This window comes from Rhinopithecus roxellana, chromosome 4, assembly GCF_007565055.1.
Source record: "Rhinopithecus roxellana isolate Shanxi Qingling chromosome 4, ASM756505v1, whole genome shotgun sequence".
Lineage (NCBI taxonomy): Eukaryota > Metazoa > Chordata > Mammalia > Primates > Cercopithecidae > Rhinopithecus > Rhinopithecus roxellana.
In genome coordinates this window covers 164,908,211-164,927,447 of record NC_044552.1, presented here as the reverse complement: position 1 = coordinate 164,927,447, position 19,237 = coordinate 164,908,211, and the positions used below count along the sequence as shown (strand labels likewise).

The window sequence follows — 19,237 nt, the reverse complement described above, 5'->3', positions numbered from 1 at the left end:
GTACATGCTAGGCAGAGGGTACCTACATGACTGACTCCCCTAAAACCTTGACTCCTAGGTTCAGTCAGGCAAGCTTCCTAGGTGGACAACACTTGATGTATTGTTACACGTTACTGCTAGAGGAATTAAGCATGTCCTGTGTGACTCCATTGGGAGATGAATCTTGGAGCTTGATTTTCTTGGGACTTTGCTTATATGCCTTTTCCCTTTCCTCATTTTGCTTTGTGTTCTCTGTAATAAATCATAATTGTGAATAAAACTATGCTTAATCGGATGAGTCCTAGCAACTCACTCAACTTGGGGGGAGTTTTAGAGATTCTGGACCCAGATAGTAGCTTATGGAGAGGGGAACTCTCCAGGAGGGTCGATGATGCAGACATTTAAAAAATATGGGGAGAACAACATCTACAAGAATAGCAGAGTTGGCTGGTTACAGCAGGATTGTATTGATGACCTACAGAAACGGGGTGGGGCGGCTCCCAAAGAGGCCTTACCTCCTACAATGGAGGGATTGAAACAGCTGAGCTTCAGGCTGAATGCGTAAGTGTTAGAGTTGCTGAGTTTCAGATACTTGAATGTTCAGCCAAACCCCTTTTGTCTTGTGAAAGTCAAGGCCCTGGTGAGGAAAACCTAGAACCATGGGGAGATCTGGATGGATGCACCTGAGAGACTGCAGTCTCTACTAGACTGTCTGGTCTTAAGAAGTAGCCCACGCTTCTCCAGTAAGGCCTTGTACCTTTTCTATGCTCCAAGATGTTACAGAGGCTGCTACTAACCACTTTCCTAAGGCAATACCTGCCCCTACCTAGTCTGCTGCCAGGACTGTAACTAGGGCTAAATCCTAATAAAGCCTGGATGGGAGATGTGCTGGGTCTGATAAAGGAGAAAAGAAACTACACAAAAAGTGTAAGAATTATCTAGCATATTCTGGCAAAAGTCAAAGGAGTACTCCTAGAATTGAATTTTTTATTTTATATATATATGTTTTTTTTTTGAGATGGAGTTTCACTCTTGTCACCCAGACTGGAGTGCAATGGCGCAATCTTGGCTCACTGCAACTTCTGCCTCCTGGGTTCAAGTGATTCTCCTGCCTCAGCCTCGCAAGTAGCTGGGATTACAGGTGCCTGCCACCACGTCCGGCTAATTTTTGTATTTTTAGTAGAGACGGGGTATCACCATGTTGGCTAGGCTGGTCTTGAACCTCCTGACCTCAGGTGATCCACCTGCCTCCCAAAGTGCTGGGATGACAGGCAGGAGCCACCATGTCCAGTCTAGAATTGAATCTTGAGAGTGCTTGATCAGTGTCTAAACTCATTAAAAGAAAGAACTGAAACTGGAAAACATTTAAATTGGGAAAAATCCAGCAATATGTTGTTTAAAAGGAACATGCTAAAACATACGGACATAACAAATTTGAAAGTGATAGGAGAAAGAATATACACTGGGCATATTTTCTCCAAAAGAACATGGATACAGTTACATTAATATTTTTTAAAAACAGACCTGAAGAAAAAAAAATCATTAGGGATAAAGGTTACTTAATTTCTTAATCAATTTACTACAATGTTGAATCTATCATCATAGTGGGAGATTGCAACAACACTCAGGGAAATTAGGAAAGAGGGAAGATTTGAACAACAAGCTTGATTTAAAGTTTTAAGTTAAGAGGGCATTTGGTTGTAAAAGAAACACCTCTGGCGTCTAAGTAGGAGGATAAAAAGTGAGCAAAAGAACAGACATTTTTCAAAAGAAAACATACAAGTGGATGATAAACATGAAAAAAAAAGTTCAGGCCGGGCGCGGTGGCTCAAGCCTATAATCCCAGCACTTTGGGAGGCCGAGACGGGCGGATCGCGAGGTCAGGAGATCGAGACCATCCTGGCTAACACGGTGAAACCCCGTCTCTACTAAAAAATACAAAAAACTAGCCAGGCGAGGTGGCGGGCGCCTGTGGTCCCAGCTGCTCGGGAGGCTGAGGCAGGAGAATGGCGTAAACCCGGGAGGCGGAGCTTGCAGTGAGCTGAGATCCGGCCACTACACTCCAGTCTGGGCGACAGAGCGGGACTCCGTCTCAAAAAAAAAAAAAAAAAAGAAAAAAAAAGAAAAAAAAAAGTTCAACATCACTAATCAGAGAAATGCAAATTAAAACCACAATGAGACACCATCTTACACCAGTCAGAATGGCCATTATTAAAAAGTCAAGAAACAGATGTTGGGGAGGCTACAGAGTAAAGGGAGCACTTACACTGTTGGTGGGAATGTAAATTAGTACAACCTTTATGGAAAACAGTATAGAGATTTCTCAAAGAACTAAAAATAGAGCTACCATTTGATCCAGCAATCCCACTACTGGGCATATACCAAAAGAAAGAAAGAAATTATATTGAAAAGATACTGGCACTCGTATGTTTATGACAGCACTATTCACAGTAGCAAAGATATGTATGGAATCAAACTAAGTGTCCATCAATGGATGACTGGATAAAGAAAATGTGGTAAATATATGCCATTGAATACTATTCAGCCATGAAAAAAAGAATGAAATTATGTCTTTTGCGGCAACATGGATGGAACTGAAGACCATTATCCTAAGTGAACTAACTCAGAAACAAAGTTGAATACCACATGTTCTCACTTGTGGAGCTAAATAAAGGGTACACATGGACAGATACAGAGTGGAATAACAGACGTTGGAGACTACGAAAGATAGGAGGGTGGGAGGGGGGTGAGGGTTGAAAAATTACCTATTGGGTATAATGTTCACTATTCAGATGATGGATACACTAAAAGCCCAAACTCCACCACTACGCAATATATGCACGTAAGAAACCTGCACTTCTACCCCCTAAATCTATAAAAATAGAAATATATTTTTAAAAAGGAAGATAGGTAATGGACTATAACAAAGAAAATTAGATAAAATATAGGCCAACACTAAAACTTGGAGTCTATGCATTGGAAAGGTAGAATTTGCAATTTGGTAAATTGCCAACAGGGGGTAGCAGATTCCAGGTGTATTATTAATTTTACTTTTATTAGTGGTGTAAGGCTTTTTGAAAATCAAATAAAATACTCCTATGAAGATCAATAAATTGAAGGCTAATTTTTCCAGGGTCACACAGCTAGTTAAGTGTTTGAGCCAAGACTCAAATTCCTCTCTTCATTCTACTTTAATAGGCCACAAAGAAGGAAAAGGGAAATATAGATAAAATTGTCAGCTTTCAGTCTTCCTGTTCCAACAATTATTTTTATTCTTTCCATGCTTGCCAACTGCAGTAGAATTTTAAAAAAATTTTTCTTAAAGGGTACAAGGTTTGATGGAGCCTAGGTTTGATACAGTTTTGATTTCTAAAAATGATGACTGTGCTGGGTTTGAATTTCACAAGAAACTGTTTGGCTGTAGTGGAGTAATGTAGAATGAGAGAACTCCTAGAGTTATATAGTAGATTTCTAGATTGTCAAGACTATAGCATTCCCCTGCCCCACCAAATACTTACGGAATAGGTTATTTCCTGCTTGTGTGCATACTGTCCCCATATTCTTTAGGAAGCAATACTGTAACAAGGATATTTGTGTCCTTTTGTGACATTTGAGGATGTGTCATGCTCACTAGGTGCCCTCTACTGTCATGTTCACTGTGGTTTAATCTCTGCCTAAGGCAGTAACAAACGGGTTGTTGGCTTCTGAAACAGTAGAAGTAACTACAAAAATTTAAAAACTGATTTTTCAGAGGAAAAAGGCGAACTGCTGATTAGTCATGAAAAAAGGGAGTAAATGCAAATATACAAAATAAGAAATAAGAGAGAAATACCCATAAAAGAGAAAACTAAAAGGATAATAATGGACTACTTTGTTCAATTCTATAGGAATAAATTTGAAAACTTTTCTAGGAAAATGTAATTTACCAAAACTGTTTCCAAGGAAGTTTTAAAATCTAAACAAACCAATTTCCATAGCAAAAATAGAAGAAATTATCAAAGTGCTCTCCCCACAAATTACCAAAATATGTGATTTCACAGGGCAATGCTACTAAACTTTTAAACAACAGCTAACTCTAATGCTTAGCAAGAGAACCAAAAATGGGAAGAAAAATTCTGAATTGTTTCTGTCAAGCTAATAATATCTGATCGAGATTGCCACAAAGAAAGAAAACAAAAGCCCTGATTCACAAATATATATATATATATATATATATATAATTTTTTTTTTTTTTGCAACTGAGTCTTGCGCTGTTGCCAGGCTGGAGTGCAGTGACTCGATCTCGGCTCACTGCAACCTCTGCCTCCCAGGTTCAAGCGATTCTCCTGCCTCAGCCTGCCGAGTAGCTGGGACTACAGGGACAGGCCACCACGCCCAGCTAATTTTTGTATTTTTAGTAGAGACAGGGTTTCACCATGTTGGCCAGGATAGTCTTGATCGCTTGACCTCATGATCCACCCTCCTGGGTTCCCAAAGTGCTAGAATTACAGGCGTGAGCCACCGCGCCTGACCCACAAAAGAATATTAATGTAAAAATCCTAGGTAAAATCCTATCCATGCAAATTTAATACAGTAATGGATTCATATACTATAACCAGATGTTTAACACTGGGACATCTAATTATGTGATTAATCATCTGACTGGCTCTAGGGAGGAGTCCTATGGAGGAAAATCATATTTTCCATAGATGCTGAAAAGGCTTTGGTCAAAATTAAGCACATTCCTTGCGAGGGGAAAAGAAAAGGAATAAATAGATGCTTTCTTAACATAATAAGATTTACCTCAATGTAATAAATCTATCTCTGCCTAAAAGCCAGCATCATGCTTAGGTGGGAGCTACCAGAAGTATTTAATATGGTACTGGAGGTATTGCCAATGGAATTAAATGTACACATAAACATTGGAAAGGAGATAGCACTAGCACTATTTGCAAATGTGATCAAATTCCAGAAAAACCTAACAGAATCAACTAAAAGCTACTAGGAATAATAAGGACATTTAGTAAAGACATTTTGCACACAAATTAGTCACAGAAATCAAACAGGAAGACTGCATATAATAGCTACCACCACATGGCACTTCTCATGGGCCAGACACTGTCGTCAGGGTTTTATGTATAGTAAGCCTTGTAATCTTCATCACAACCCTATAAGGTATATACCATTAATATCTCCATTTAGAAATAAGGAAATGGAGTCATAGAAAGTAAGTCCTTCTTGGTCACAACTAAGGCAGAATTTGAGCCCAGGCAGCCTAAGCCCCAGAATCCATGCTTTTTACCACTAGGCCATACTGGTTCTTGATACTTAAGAGATGGGGACAATTTACAATGGCGGCAACAACAAAAAACACCTAAGTATAAATTAAACAAAAAATATGCAGTACTTATGTGAGCACCCTTTAAAATCCCCCGAAAGGATGCAAAAGGGGCTTGAACAAATGGAAAGGGATACTATGTTTTGTGTACCTATATAACTGACTAAAAACCACATTAGAAAAAGAATGGATGGGAAATAAGGCATACGAAAATTCCAAGAGGAGATCCCTCTTGGAAGAAAGACAACAGGTAATTAGAAGGGCTTAGGATATTAAAGGAGAATTCTTTATACTTGGGAGAGATTTGAGGAAGTTGAAAGGCTGAGGGGGAGACCTCCAATGAAAGGGAGAAGATAAAGGAAAAAGGGAGAATAGGAGCAAAGAGATAAGGAGAAGGCAGTGGGATTTAAGATCACAGGTGAAGGTTTAGAACACTTTTTCCATTGACACAGGAAGGAATGAGGAAAGGAATGAAGTGGATACAGGTTCTGTGGGAAGAGGAATCAACAGGAAGTTGTTCTGATTTTAATGACTTATTTTTAGGTGAAGAAAGTGGCAAGATCAGAGTAAGGGAGAGTGTGAAAAGTGGCACTGCTTTGGAAAAATTGCTGAGGGGTAGGGAAAAAGGGATCAAAGATAAATAAAAGCATTGAGGAGTGATGGGCCCCCAGTAAATTGGAAGCTGAGCTTTTGTAACAGCCACAGTGTGAACAGTTTTGCAATATTCCCCTGCTGCTGTGATGAAGATGGAGAGATGGTATTCTCAAGGGGAATTATGTTGTTGGGGTCTCATGGTTTGGGGTTCCTGGAAAGAAAATGGAGCGAAAATGCTGAGACAAAACAGTTCAATGATGGATAGGGAAGGAAATGCAACCTAGAAAGATTAACAACTAGAGGAAAATGATGGGATCTGGGGGTTAGGTATCTAAATGAGATCAGTGACTAAGCAGGTGGAAAGGCGAAGATGTCGGGGTTTTGAGCTAAGAGAGAATTGCTGGAGATTAGGTTTACAGTACTGGGGCTCTTGCTGACGACAAGAATGTGGACACGTGTGGGAGTGGTTTAAATAGAGTGGAGGTTACTAGAGTGGAAGTCAAGAAACCACAAAAATGACCATGTTGGACACTTCATTCTCTAATATGATTACAAAGGAGGAATGAAGAAGAACTAGACTTAGGTGAATGTCCTCAACGAATAGGAAAAAGTGGCCTGGAAGATATTAGGTGTCACAGCAAAAAGAAAAAGGTGGTAGAGCTAGGTGAGAAAAAAGGGAGAGCTTTGAACAGCAGTGAAAGAGTGAGAAAGGATGTGGAAGTGGTCTATCGGGAGAAGGGTGTGTGCCACAGTTAAGTGCATTGGTTGGGAGGACAGGCAGTCTCCACTTGAAAAATAAAAAGGACTCTAAGGGAAATGGTGTTGGATGACTTCAGATTGGGCAGAGAGAAAAGGAGCTAATTTTATTGGTCATCTAATGTATGCAAAATTCTATAATATAGTCTGCAGAACAGCCCTTTCATAATAATTTCCACTCTGGGAATAAAGAAGTAGATTTAGAAAGCATCAGTAATGTGCTTGCAATCACATAGTTACAAAGATTGAATCTCCAGTTAAAACCAAGTTCTATATGATTCTAAACCTGTGCTATTTTCTTCTTTTAAAAAACAAAACAAAACAAATCAACAAAAAACATGGTCTTGCTCTGTTGCCCAGGCTGGAGTGCAGTGGCGTGATCTTGGCTTACTGCAACCTCCACCTTCTGGGCTCAAGTGATCCTCCTGCCTCCCCAGTAACTGGGACTGCAGGCTTGCACCACTACAACTGGCTGATTTAAATTTTTTTTGTAGAGAGGAGGTCTCACTACATTGCCCAGGTTGGCCTCGAACTCCTGGGCTCAACCTATCAATCTGCCTCAGACTCTTGTGCTGGGATGTGTGAGAGACCGTGACTGGCCTGCTATTTTAATAAATCTGCTTTCTTGTTTCTGTTGGGGAGGCATCATTCCAGCAAGATGGCAGACACATAAGAAGAAAACCTGTCTACTATGAATTCCTAGGAATGTCAGACAAAATAAATCAGAATTCTTTACAAGGCCTAGCTAATCTCGTGAGAAATAAAGGGAAATACTCAGGTATCAGAACCAAAGAGAATGAGAAGCTCCAATGAGCATCCAATAGGATTTCCAGGAGAAAATAAAGAAAACAACCAAAAAAGAGGGCTGATCATTTTCATAGTTGATAAATCCTAAGATTCAAGAGGCACAAGTCCCAAGCAATGTGAACAGAAACAAATTCATAGCTCAACACATATAGTAGTAAAATTGCAGAATACCAAAGACAAAATAAAAATCTTTAAAGCCTCTAGGGGAATTTATTCCAGAACAGGGAGAAGCTGGGAGCGAGATCAGTGGGAGACGGGGGATCTGTAGTGGGATGTGAACACAGCAGTGTTGGTGGGTGTGCAATGTGGCATGGGGTGACTGCATGGGCTGTGTTTGGGGCAGAAAATACTTGCAGGTTGGGGTGAGTGTTTGTATTCACCGTAGTTTCTCACTGGAGGGATTCAACTGCTCTCAGATCTGGGGGAGAGACTAGGCATCCTCTCTTTCAACTCAAGTAAGTACAGGGTAAACACTGCTCTCAGAACCTCAGTAACTATTTGGTACGGGAATGAATGCAAGATAAGCATTTTAGGAAGAGTGAGGCCAACCTGGTGGCCACACTTGGACTGCTGTGACTGGTCAGAGTGGGGAAAGGCTTCATAGCTGTTCATGGTATATACAGTTGTGCCTATAAATGTGATTTCATGTTCTGTTAAGAATCCAAAGCAGTATAAAATAAACACAAAACAATCTCTCACATCCTTTCTATTTCCTAGGCTGATTATAAATGTTAATGAAAATTTAAATAACAATGATAAAACCCAGAGCAGAGTTTCTGGAGCCTGTATATGTGTAGTCTTGCTTGTCATAGCAAATGTGTTTCAACCACAAATGTAAGTGGCAGAATACAATCTTTACCTCCCAGTAGAATTTGATAACATAAATCAATTAGAATTGTCTCATTCACGCCTTATCATGTGCTGATGTTGCAAAACACCAAAAAAAAAAAAGAAAAGACGTAATATTTTTCTGCCTTTATCCTCTAGTTTAGGTTTAGCTGTGTAGGGTTTATCAGACCTTTCCACTCACCCAACCTGTTCTACACAATGAATCTACCCTGAGCAAGTGCTGATCCAAAACAAAGTCCTGTTCTCCCACTGGCCATGATTAGATCACTAATGTGGCAGAAGAACCGTGATAGACGAAGACAGCTCTATTGTAAAGAAGGGCTGTAGATCTAAGCCTATACTCATGGTCTAATATTCCAATATTAAAATTCTGTAAACAGCCCACTGAAGGCTTTACATTAGAAAAAAGGACCTACTATAGAATAAACACTTTGATAAATGTTTCAACTAATTTTTGTCAGTAAGTTTTGTAGGAAGAAAGCATGACAACACCATTTTCAAACATGAGGAACTGAGTCTCATCATTATACAAGCAGCCAAAGACTTCTCAACTCTTCTGTGATAGATTGGGGTCTGGCCTAATCTGGCACCAAGCCCTTGCTCTTTCCACTGTGGCACCTGCCTTTTTATGGAGGCTGAGCCTTGAGTGCCTCTAACACCCCAGCAAGCAGGGCTGACCAGTGAGAGTCAGGGGCAGTTTGGTTTGGCATAGTTTATTACAATTAGTGTGCACATAAAACCATGTAAACTCCACAAAGTAAACTATTTACCCTCCACACTAACCAGCAGTTAGTCTGCCATGACCTTCCAGCACCCCCATTATTTTAACATATATACATTTCACAGGATGTAATAACCATACAAATAGGGTTATAATACATTCTTTAGGGAAAAAATTTTTTGGTCCATATTTTCTATTAAAAAACACGCACACACATTTTCCTCTTTGGCAAAAGAGGTTAAATCCCCCATACTTAACTCACAAAACAAACCCAAATAAAAACTACTGAACATGAGGTACAGCTGAGGTCTGGGCTGTTCTGGAATTAGACGCCTCCTTGGGGGGAAAATCATTTCTTATAAAGTCAGATCAGTTTCCAACAGTTTCATGTCAGTAGAAAAGCTCGATTTAGACTTGGTCAGAGTCACTTTTGTATGAACATGTTCCAAATAACTTTGTTTTTCAGAGGACAATGGAAGTCACGAAAATGTGCTACTTCTGAAGAAATTTTTCTGAAGAAAATCATGAAAAGTGTCGCATCTGACCTCAGCAATATTTTTAATCTGAGGTACGAAAACATCTGACACAGCCATTCACACTAATTCCTGTGCCACCTTCATGGTCACGGGAGCTGGACCCACCTCTTCGCATCCCCCTCTGAAGTGGAGACTAAGGAAACGGGCAGCTGCTGAGGTGTTCCTTCTTTGCTTGTTTTTAAATCTACAGTCATAATTGCTAAATAAACAACCACCCTGGTGTGCTTTTCATGCTTCAAGTAATTCATTTCTTCCAGGAGAAGAATGTTAAAAATGCTTTTAGTTCTAGTTATCAAAGGAGAGGAAATGACTCACAGTAACAACAAGATTAGGTTTAAGCAGACCTGCTGCTAACACAGTATCAGATAATATACTGAAAAACATGAACATACTATTTATATACGTTTTGCAACAGCTGCATTTTCCCACTTAACCTCTGTGCAGAACTAAAATCTGATAGAGCAAACTTAAGTTACTTTTATTCTTGTTAAATACAACTCTGTACAGATTACACCTTTAACACCAAAGCAGCTCAATATCACAGTCAGAGGAATGAAAAAGCCATCAGGAAATTTTCATTTTTCTAGCCTAACAAAACCCAACAGACGCACCCTAAGGGTCAGCACGAAACCAGCTGTACAATTTTGTAAACAGTATGACAGGTTGTCTCTAGGATCCTACCGAATCTCTCACACACAAATACACACGCACACACACACTCCAGACCAGCAGGCTCCCTTTTTCCAGTGCCTTGCGACAGCCCGACGCTCAGTACCACAGCAGGCTTCTTTCACATTGTGTTCACAAAAGGGCAGTCATGGCCGTCTGGTTGAGGGGTGTGAGGCAGTCTCTGGGGGCAGAAGAGCTGCCACTGGTCCCGGGATGCGTTGGGGGCTTCTGAGAGTCAGGGTGGCCGCTTTCCGTGGCGAAGGCGCTGGCGGCTTTGGGCCGGTCGTAGCCCCTGTCCGCAGGCTGCACGCTCTGTGGCCTTTGATAGTCTCCGTCGTGGGCGCCCACACCCGCTACGGGGGAGAAGCCGCCCGAAGAGAGGGAGTGTTTGTGGCCGGGCTGGGGCCCGGGGACGCGGTAGCCGCTCTGCGCGGAGAAGGTGTGGGCGCGCAGCAGGTGCCGCTCCACGATGGGCGTGGCGTACTCGGGCTCCGGGGGCGCCAGGGGCAGCGCGTACTCATGGCGGCCAGCGCGCTGCGGGCAGTCATAGTGGCCGCCGGCGTCTGTGCCCGCCCCCGCCTCCTCGGTGTCCGTATCCATGGGCCGGAAGGTGGAGCCCTTTCTCATGACTGTCCCGGTGCCAATCATGAGAGGCTGCTGGTAATCTGAAACCACAGGACAGATGGCAGTTAGCAGGCACCGCACACGGGCCGGCCTTTGGTGGCAGACGGGGATACTCTGCTTCAGGTTGTGGTGACTGACGCTCCCGCCGGGGGCCCTCAGGTGTCCCAGGCACTGCGGGAAAACCCTGATGTGAAAGCCATAGAAGTCACCCACAGGCAGTACACAACCGCACCGCTTGCTCAGGGAGCCTTGCAGGGTCTTCTCCGAGATGGGGGCGATGACCACGTCCTGGGGCATGGGGAGATACTTCAGGGAGGAAGTGGCTCTGAAACTGGCTCTGGAGATGCTATGGAGGTGGAAGTCACACAGTGTGGAAATGGAGAAAAGAAGGGCCCCGAGAATAGAGTTTGATATGGCCAGAGTATGAGGGACACAGAGTAGTTTGTTTAATAGGATATGAGGACCAAAGCAGTAGGTCAGGGCCTAGTGGTGACAGTGAGGATGAAGCTAGGAGCTCACATTTATAGAGCTCCTACTCTGTGCCAGGCGCTATTCCAAGAGCAAAATGTTAATAATCTTCAAAAACATTCCCTGAGGTAGGGACTGTTACTCCATTTTACAAATGCGAATCCAAGGCAGAGAGAGACTAACTAACTTTTCCTAGGTCGCACAATGGGGCGATGGAGTAGGATTCGAACACACATCCTGTTAGCCACACGTTAGAGCATGGAAAAGCTTTGATTGTCTTGCTAGGAAGTCTGGTTTAATTCTATGGGAAACGACAGACTGGCACTTTCAGAGGTAACTGTGGAGGTTGACTGAAGAAGAAAAGATCGAAAAGTGAGAGGTAAAAAAGCAAAGAGAAATGCACATAGAGGTCACAAACTAGAAAGAGGAAAAGTGACTCTTTGGGACAGGAATCAGGAATTTGTTACCAATGAGAGGTGGGGTGTGAGGAAAGAGGGGAGGCAAGGGCCCTTTCCAGAGCGTAAGCCTGGATGAGGCTGGGATGTGCAGTCAAGAGGCCATTAGACAAGGAATGCACAGAGCATGTGTGCTGAGGGTTAGGAACAACGGATTCGATTGTGGGTGCTGAGGAACGGTGACATCTGCAGGTGGAGGCATCCAGCAGGCTGCTGAGAATGATGGACTGGGGACTGAGAGGGAAGTCTGGGTGTGAGAAGCAGCATGGAGAGACATACATGGAAGGGCACTGCTGGAAGTCGGGGAGGGTGTGGGACTGTTTAGGGGAGAGACTGTGGTGAGTGGAGGTTAGAACCCGTGCCATTCCACATTTAAGGAGCCTGAGAAGGACCATTCAGCAAGGAAGGAGGAAGTGAATTAGAAGCTGAAGGAGAATGAAAGGAGTAAGAGAACAGAAAATAGGTTCTCCCTTCATGTCACTTCCAAGGAGCAAGAGGATGGATTTTGGTTGCAGAGGATGCTCTCCTTGCCCACAAAGTGGCTCAACCAACCCTTACGCTGACAACACCCAGTCACTGATGTGCACATGCATCACCTGGGAGCCTCCGGTTCCATGGCCTCCCTTTCTAACAAGCCCCCAGGTGATGCCTCTACTGCAAGTCCTCAGGCTGCATGTGAGGAGGGAGAAGCGAGAGCGCACAGTGCTACTCAGAGCATGCCCCACAGAGTCCTATGTATCTGAGAACTGTTTTTAGCAGTGCCACAGAGACAGATGCAGAAATTGAGATTAAGTGTCAAGAAACTACTCTTAAGTTACTCTTTGTCACTCCCAGAGTAATTTTATGTCTGTTTAATCTAATAAAAGATTAGAGTTTTGTGTTTTGTATGTCTTTAAAATTTCCTTATTACTAGTATATGATATTGCATTTTACAGTGTATTCATTCATGATGAAGTAGAAATTTTTTTAAAAGACACAAAAAGCATTTCCCCATAGATGGTTTGGGAAGCTTGACTCTTGATGGTGGCTTGTCAGGGACACTGAGGCCCTTCTCATACTGAGAGGGTTCCTTTATTTCCTACCTCACCTTCCTCAGGGCAGGAACTGTATTTAATTCCTCCGTCTAGTCCCTCTTTACCAGTGCCTTAATCAAAGCTTTGGTAACAAAAATAGATTCAGGGCTTCCAGATACTAGTAGTACATCAGGGCTATCACTATGGATGTCACTATATCCCCTGCAGGTGAAGAGACTGGCTGAATAGGGCTTTTAAGTAATATCTCAGAGTCAGTTTGTAATTCTGTACAGAATGCAGAAAAGACACATTTCAGATTTATTGGACCCCATCTAAACAGAAAAGGATTTTGCTTTATTTCTCTCCTGTCTCCCTCCCCCACAAGCAGCACCTCCAATCTAACAGCACTGTCCTGGAAATATGACACTTACCTGCCATATCACTTGTGATGAGATCTAACTTTTGTGTAATTTCCTTCTCATTATCATAGCTGATGGTAAACTCAGCTGACTGATGTCTGGCAAAGGGATATTTAATCTGCTTCCAACAGTCTGGAATAAAGGTAACATGAAACAAATGAAGATGTCAGAAATGTAATGCGCATCCTCCAGAACATGTTCCTTGATGAGTCAGAGGTCAAGCTGCCTCTTGACAGCTGACAGTGATAAATGTCCTCCTCAGGTGTGTGTGCTAAGAACAGCATGTCAAGGTCGTTAACCACAACAGCAAACACTACTCTAATCATGCTTTCCGCTGTGCCTTTAAAAGGTATTTTGCCCTCATCAGATCCCAGATTCTCCCTTTGTGAGATCATCTGGCTATGGTCTCCCACAGTCTGCACTGGCATGGCATCTGTGACACAGAGGAGACACTGCAGCTGGTGTGTCTTAGACCCTGGGGAGGTGGAGTCGCAAATGGTCCCTGAGCATTCTCAGGGGTCCTGCCCCACTGCCTTCTCTCTCTGGACCATGGCTAACTCATTGCTTGGGTGTCTGTGTCTGAGAAAGTGAGAAAAAGACCAGGCAGGGCTGGTGTGCGGGATTATCTGAAACCTGCACACCAGCCCTGCCTGGTCTTTTTCTCACTTTCTCAGGGTGGAAAGTACAGCACAGGCCTGCAGATGCTAACAACACGGGCCTACTTCAGTTCACTGATAAGGCTTTTGTCATACCTCCTTGGTGGCAGACAGTGTCGTGGCCTAAACTCCAGTGGCCAAGAAAAAACGATGTTGACAAGTGATAGGGGATGACATTGAACAAAAGTAAAGTGGCCATTAAAATAAAGAGACAGGGCACAATAAATTCCTTCCTTATAGATATGCTACTTTAAAGGCTACAGGGCTTATGTCTTTTAACCAAATAAATGCAGGCCACTGGCCTCCTTATGCTTTCAATCAGCAGATCCTGTCCCTTCCTCAAAGACAGATAAAATTGTAGATAGAGTTTTCAACCAACCTGTTTTCTGAGCCTCTGCTGATCCATATGGACTTCCTTTCTTCTTCTTCCTATCAAGACAGAAAGTCCTACTGAATATTTATAAGCCACCGTATCTGCCTCTTTCTCCCTATGTAACATGAGGATCATAATAGTACTTAACCTCATAGGGTTGATGTGAGAATTAAATGAGATGGCAGCTGCCATGTGCTTTAGAAAATCATACAAATATGTAGAATTATCTATAAATTTATCTCATTTATAAGAAAGGTCACAAGATTTCACAAGAACATATACTAATCTTACTTTGCATATTAGAAATCGATGCCTTTAGTTTATGACTAGCTCATGCAGTCATCCTGAAGCAATTCCTCATGACCACATGGTCTCACTTCATCTCTACTATACTCCAGTCCAAAACTGTGGGTGTCTTTAAAAGCATTTCATACAAGCACATTACACTGAGGCATGCTTTAGCTTATGAGTATCTACCTGAACCAGAGACTTCTGTACCTTCTCTCATGATGGCAGAAACTATTCTTCATTCTATTTGTACTAATATACACATTATAGATTCTGAAGTTGCTTAAAATATAAAAAGAGAAAACTTCAGAATACTTTCCTTTTTTTTTTTTTTAGATCCAATAGCTAACATTTGTTAAAATATACATGGATTTTAGGGTTCTGGAAGAGATTCAGAACTCATCTGGGTAAACTGTATTTTATACATAAGGAAATTGAGGCTTGGGGAGGCTGAGTTATTGGGCAGCTTGGTGATACCCCAAGCAGCCTATTTAATATTCCTTTTACTCTTCAGGGAGGAAAAGCACAGATACTTCTAAAGCAATATGTCAATTTCAGGATACTTCAACAATACTCAAAGGTTAGGTCTTTACCAAAGGTCTCTAAATGACAAGAACTGCTTATAAAGTAATACATGGTGGGATGCGGTGGCTCATGCCTGTAATCCCAGTGCTTTGGGAGGCCGAGGTGGGAGGATCAAATGAGGCCAGAAGTTTGAGACCAGCCTGGGTGACAAAGCAAGATCCCATCTCTAGAAAACATAAAAAATTAGCTGGGCATGGTGGCACATGCCAGTAATCCTAGCTACTCAGGAGGTTGAGGCAGGGGAATTGCTTGAGCCCAGGAGTTTGAGTGATCTCACCACTGCACTCCAGCCTGGGAGACAGGGAGACCCTGTCTATAAAAAAAGATTAATAAAGTAACATTTGATCATTTCTTTTAGCTAACTTGTTTTTAAAATATAAGTTAACATTTTATTTTGAAAGAAGTCATGCTGCTTTTGTACGTATGCATTTCTGAAGAATAAACATTTTGGTTTTTTGTTTGCATAATTAGAGAAGAAATTTAAACATGTAAAGTCACCATACTTTCTAAAGGCTGCAAAGATCCCCATTCCAGCAAACACCAGGACAACAAGGAGCACCAATGGAATAGCCACCGTTGTAATGTTTACTCCTAAAGAAGAGGGAAAGCCATCACGTTACAACATAAATGACCGACAACCACATTTCATGATCTAAAACTGAACATGGAATTGAAAAGTCTTTAAGTATTTAATGCAGGGGGAAAATGAATACATGCTAGGCATTTACTGATATTGGAAAGCAAAAACAAAGGATTCAAAATCTTAGCTAAAGTTTGGGAAAATAAAGTTTCTCCCCCAGTCCCCCAGAGACAGTTTTCAATGTTCCTCAGGGACTAACAGGTACACTGGGCTTGTTGCTTGGCCCATATTAAACTCCAAAAATCTGAAATGAGGGGGGAGTTTAACCACCTCCCTCCACCCCTCAGGTGAGAACTATTTAAGACAGGTAAATGATTTCAGCACAGTCTGGAGCTCCTACTTTGACTCAAGCAACCCATTTCCCCAGATGGCAGGCGGGTTTGGACCTGTATCATAACAGTAGCCTGGAAAACTGGGATGCTCGTTACAGAGCTCTGGGGCTGCGGACTGACAGGAAGTACAGCCTGATGACCTCAAACAGCATTTTCACTATGTTGCATGAAACACCACGTCATGTTTTCCTACAGCTCTTTCTGCTCTAAAAAAAAGAACACTTTGACAGCCACCAAGGCAGGCCCCAAGTTTATAGAAAATACACAAAGTAAAGGAAAAATATTTGCTCTTCATCTTTCTCTTCTGTGATCTCTGGGAAGAAGATAAAGGGATGCTTAGGAATGGAAAAATGCAATTCATGAAGAAGGGGAAAAGGGACTTAGATGAAAATAAAATTTGTGTATAAGTAACAGCAATGTTATTTTTTTTTTAGAGATGGCGTCTCGCTCTGTCACCCAGGCTGGAGTGCAGTGGTGTGATCTCGGCTTGGGCAACCTTCGCCTTCTGGGTTCAAGCAATTCTCCTGCCTCAGCCTCCCAAGCAGCTGGGACTACAGGCGCATGCTGCCAAGCCCAGCTAATTTTTTGTATTTTATTAGAGACGGGGTTTCACTGTGTTGCCCAGGCTGGTCTCAAACTCCTGAGCTCAGGCAATCCGCCCACCTCAGCCTCCCAAAGTGCGAGGATTACAGGCGTGAGCCACTGCACCCAGCAGCGGTGTTATTTTTAAGAGTGAAAATTTGGGGAAAATCAAACAACTTCAGCATCCAACAGCAGGGAAATGGTCAATAATGGTTTATCCATATGAAAAATACTATAAAGACATTAATAACTGGGGTTTTCAACCTTCCAATAACATTGGAAAATGCTCATGATACAATGTTAAATGAAAAATATATGCTGCAGAACAGAATAATATGCTACCATTTTTGTCTTAAAGTTAGAAATATAAATATAGTTGACTAGAAACAGTGAGATTTGGTGATTATCTATGGATACTGATTTATACTAAGTTTTGTTTTCTTATTTGTGTTTTTCTAATCTTTCCAAATCTTGTAAAATTGATATGCAAATTATTTTATATTCTGAAAAAATGTACTTTTAATGTTCATTATTTGAACAGATTATACACTTACATGTTCAAAATGCAAAAAGTACACAAAAGTATGGAATGGAATGTGTCCCTCCTACCTCTGTTCCTCCTTCACAGAAAGCTGCATTATGTTTCTTGACATTTTTCCAGAGACAATGGAATGGATATTTATTCTTTATTTCTCCTTTTTGCAGAAAGGGTGGCGTGCTACTTAGATAGTTCTGTATTTTGCTTATTTTTTTTTTAAGTTGCCTCTATATCTCAGGGAGCTTTTTATATTACCAATTCTTTCTTTTGCGGCTGCAGAGTGTTCCACTGCATGAATGTGCTAACATTTTATTTTTCCACAAAATACGTACCTAGTGTTTGAAGGGCACGTAAGTTCATTCCTAATCTTTTTCTATTTATAATACTGCAACAAAAAGCTGTAAACATACATCATTTTACAATATGCGCCAATACCACTGGATCATCCACCTCCAGCATTTATATGACAGAGAAAAATAAATTTTGTTGAAGTTACTGATATTGAGCGGGGTACTAGTTATGCTTCTTATGAAACCACAAAACAATCACTGCTCTACCTGGGGATGTTTCTTCTGAGGGGACGGGCCTTGTGATTGTCTCATCTTCTTTCTTAGTTGAAACACTGGTGCTTTGACTTGTCTTGCGCCACACCAATGAATCATTACCTGAGAGAGGAGGGATGTTGGGAAAACCACATTAGTAACAATGATAGGCAAAAAAAAAATATGACCAAACTTGAGTAACTCACTGGCTTGCCCTGAGCCCTACCTTGTGTTATCTGGCAACCAATGAGCTCCACCTTCAAGGCTATCCTCTGGTGCCATGTCTGGGGGACAACCCGCACATATCTGGCCACGATAGGAGGGATGAAATTGTTCTGCACTGGGTCCCGAAAGTTAGAGTTACCCTGAAACACCTATAGAAGGAAGTTATTTTTACCTGAAGATTCTATTAGTTAGTTTTTAGATGTTTATCATCCCACTTATACCTGGTTATATGAAACCAAGGCAAGGATTCTATGTCTGTTGCATTTTTCTAGACACTGACCATATTAAAGATACGAGGCTTTGCAAACAAGGGTCAATTTATCTAACTAAGGCCATGCTGCTCATCTGTTTACTGACTTAAATTTCACTTTGGATAAAGAAGCTAAAATTGCCTTGTTGTATTATTTGACCTTAATATTTCTACATTTAGCTGGTGCTACAGACAAGCAACCTCAAGAGCGCAAGGCTTCAGCTCTCTCACTTTTGCTGTTTCCTTCCAAATTCTCATTGCCACTAACAGGATCCCAAGACAAATGTCCAACTCAAACATCCACCATGCTTATACTGAAGCAACCATTTCACATTGCCAATTATCATTTCCCAAGAAAAGCACAAGTATTTCATTCCTGAAGTGGAAAATAATTAAATCACAAAAGATCTCTCAAGATTTTTATGGACACATTTCTTATTCTTGCATGCCAAGAAAGCACCTTTTTTTTTTTTTTTTTGAGATAGAGTCTCGCTCTTGTCGCCCAGGCTGGAGTGCAATATTGGCTCACTGCAACCTCCGCCTCCCAGGTTCAAATGATTCTCCTACCTCAGCCTCCCAAGTAGCTGGGATTACAGGCGCCAGCCACCAGGTCTGGCTAATTTTTGTATTTTTAGTAGAGACAGGGTTTCACCACATTGGCCAGGCTGGTCTCGAATTCCTGACCTCAGGTGATCCATTGCCTTGACCTCCCAAAGTGCTGAGATTATAAGCGTGAGCCAGCACGACCAGCCCATCATCATTTTAAAAATTTTATTTTATTTTAGAGACAGGATCTTACTCTGTTGCCCAGGCTGTAGTGCAATAGCACAATCGTTATTCACTGTAATCTTGAACTCCTGGGCTCAAGTGTTCTTCCTGCCTCAGCCTTCCAAGTATCTAGGACTACAAGTGTGCACCACCACATTTGGGTAATTAAAAAAAAATTTTTTTGTAGTGGTGGGATCTTGCTATGTTGCCCAGGATGGTCTCAAATGATCCTCCTGCCTTGGTCTCCCAAA

The 19,237-nt window shown here is 41.8% G+C and overlaps 1 protein-coding gene across 3 annotated transcripts in view; it reads right to left on the bottom strand.

Annotated features, from left to right (window-relative positions):
* Window positions 1-8,999: 8,999 nt before the first annotated feature.
* Window positions 9,000-19,237, bottom strand: part of DCBLD1 (discoidin, CUB and LCCL domain containing 1) — a 68,472-nt gene continuing 58,234 nt past the window's right edge. Inside the window, exons 10-15 of one of the 3 annotated variants that reach the window (XM_010353239.2) lie at window positions 17,970-18,117; window positions 17,759-17,866; window positions 15,613-15,700; window positions 14,243-14,292; window positions 13,220-13,339; window positions 9,000-10,893 (exon numbers count right to left, since the gene is read on the bottom strand). In XM_010353239.2, the coding sequence (XP_010351541.1) occupies window positions 10,361-10,893; window positions 13,220-13,339; window positions 14,243-14,292; window positions 15,613-15,700; window positions 17,759-17,866; window positions 17,970-18,117 (1,047 nt within the window). In that variant the 3' untranslated portion in view covers window positions 9,000-10,360. The remainder of the gene's footprint in view (window positions 10,894-13,219; window positions 13,340-14,242; window positions 14,293-15,612; window positions 15,701-17,758; window positions 17,867-17,969; window positions 18,118-19,237) is intronic. The other 2 variants (XM_030928535.1, XM_030928534.1) reach the window with 2 other exon arrangements.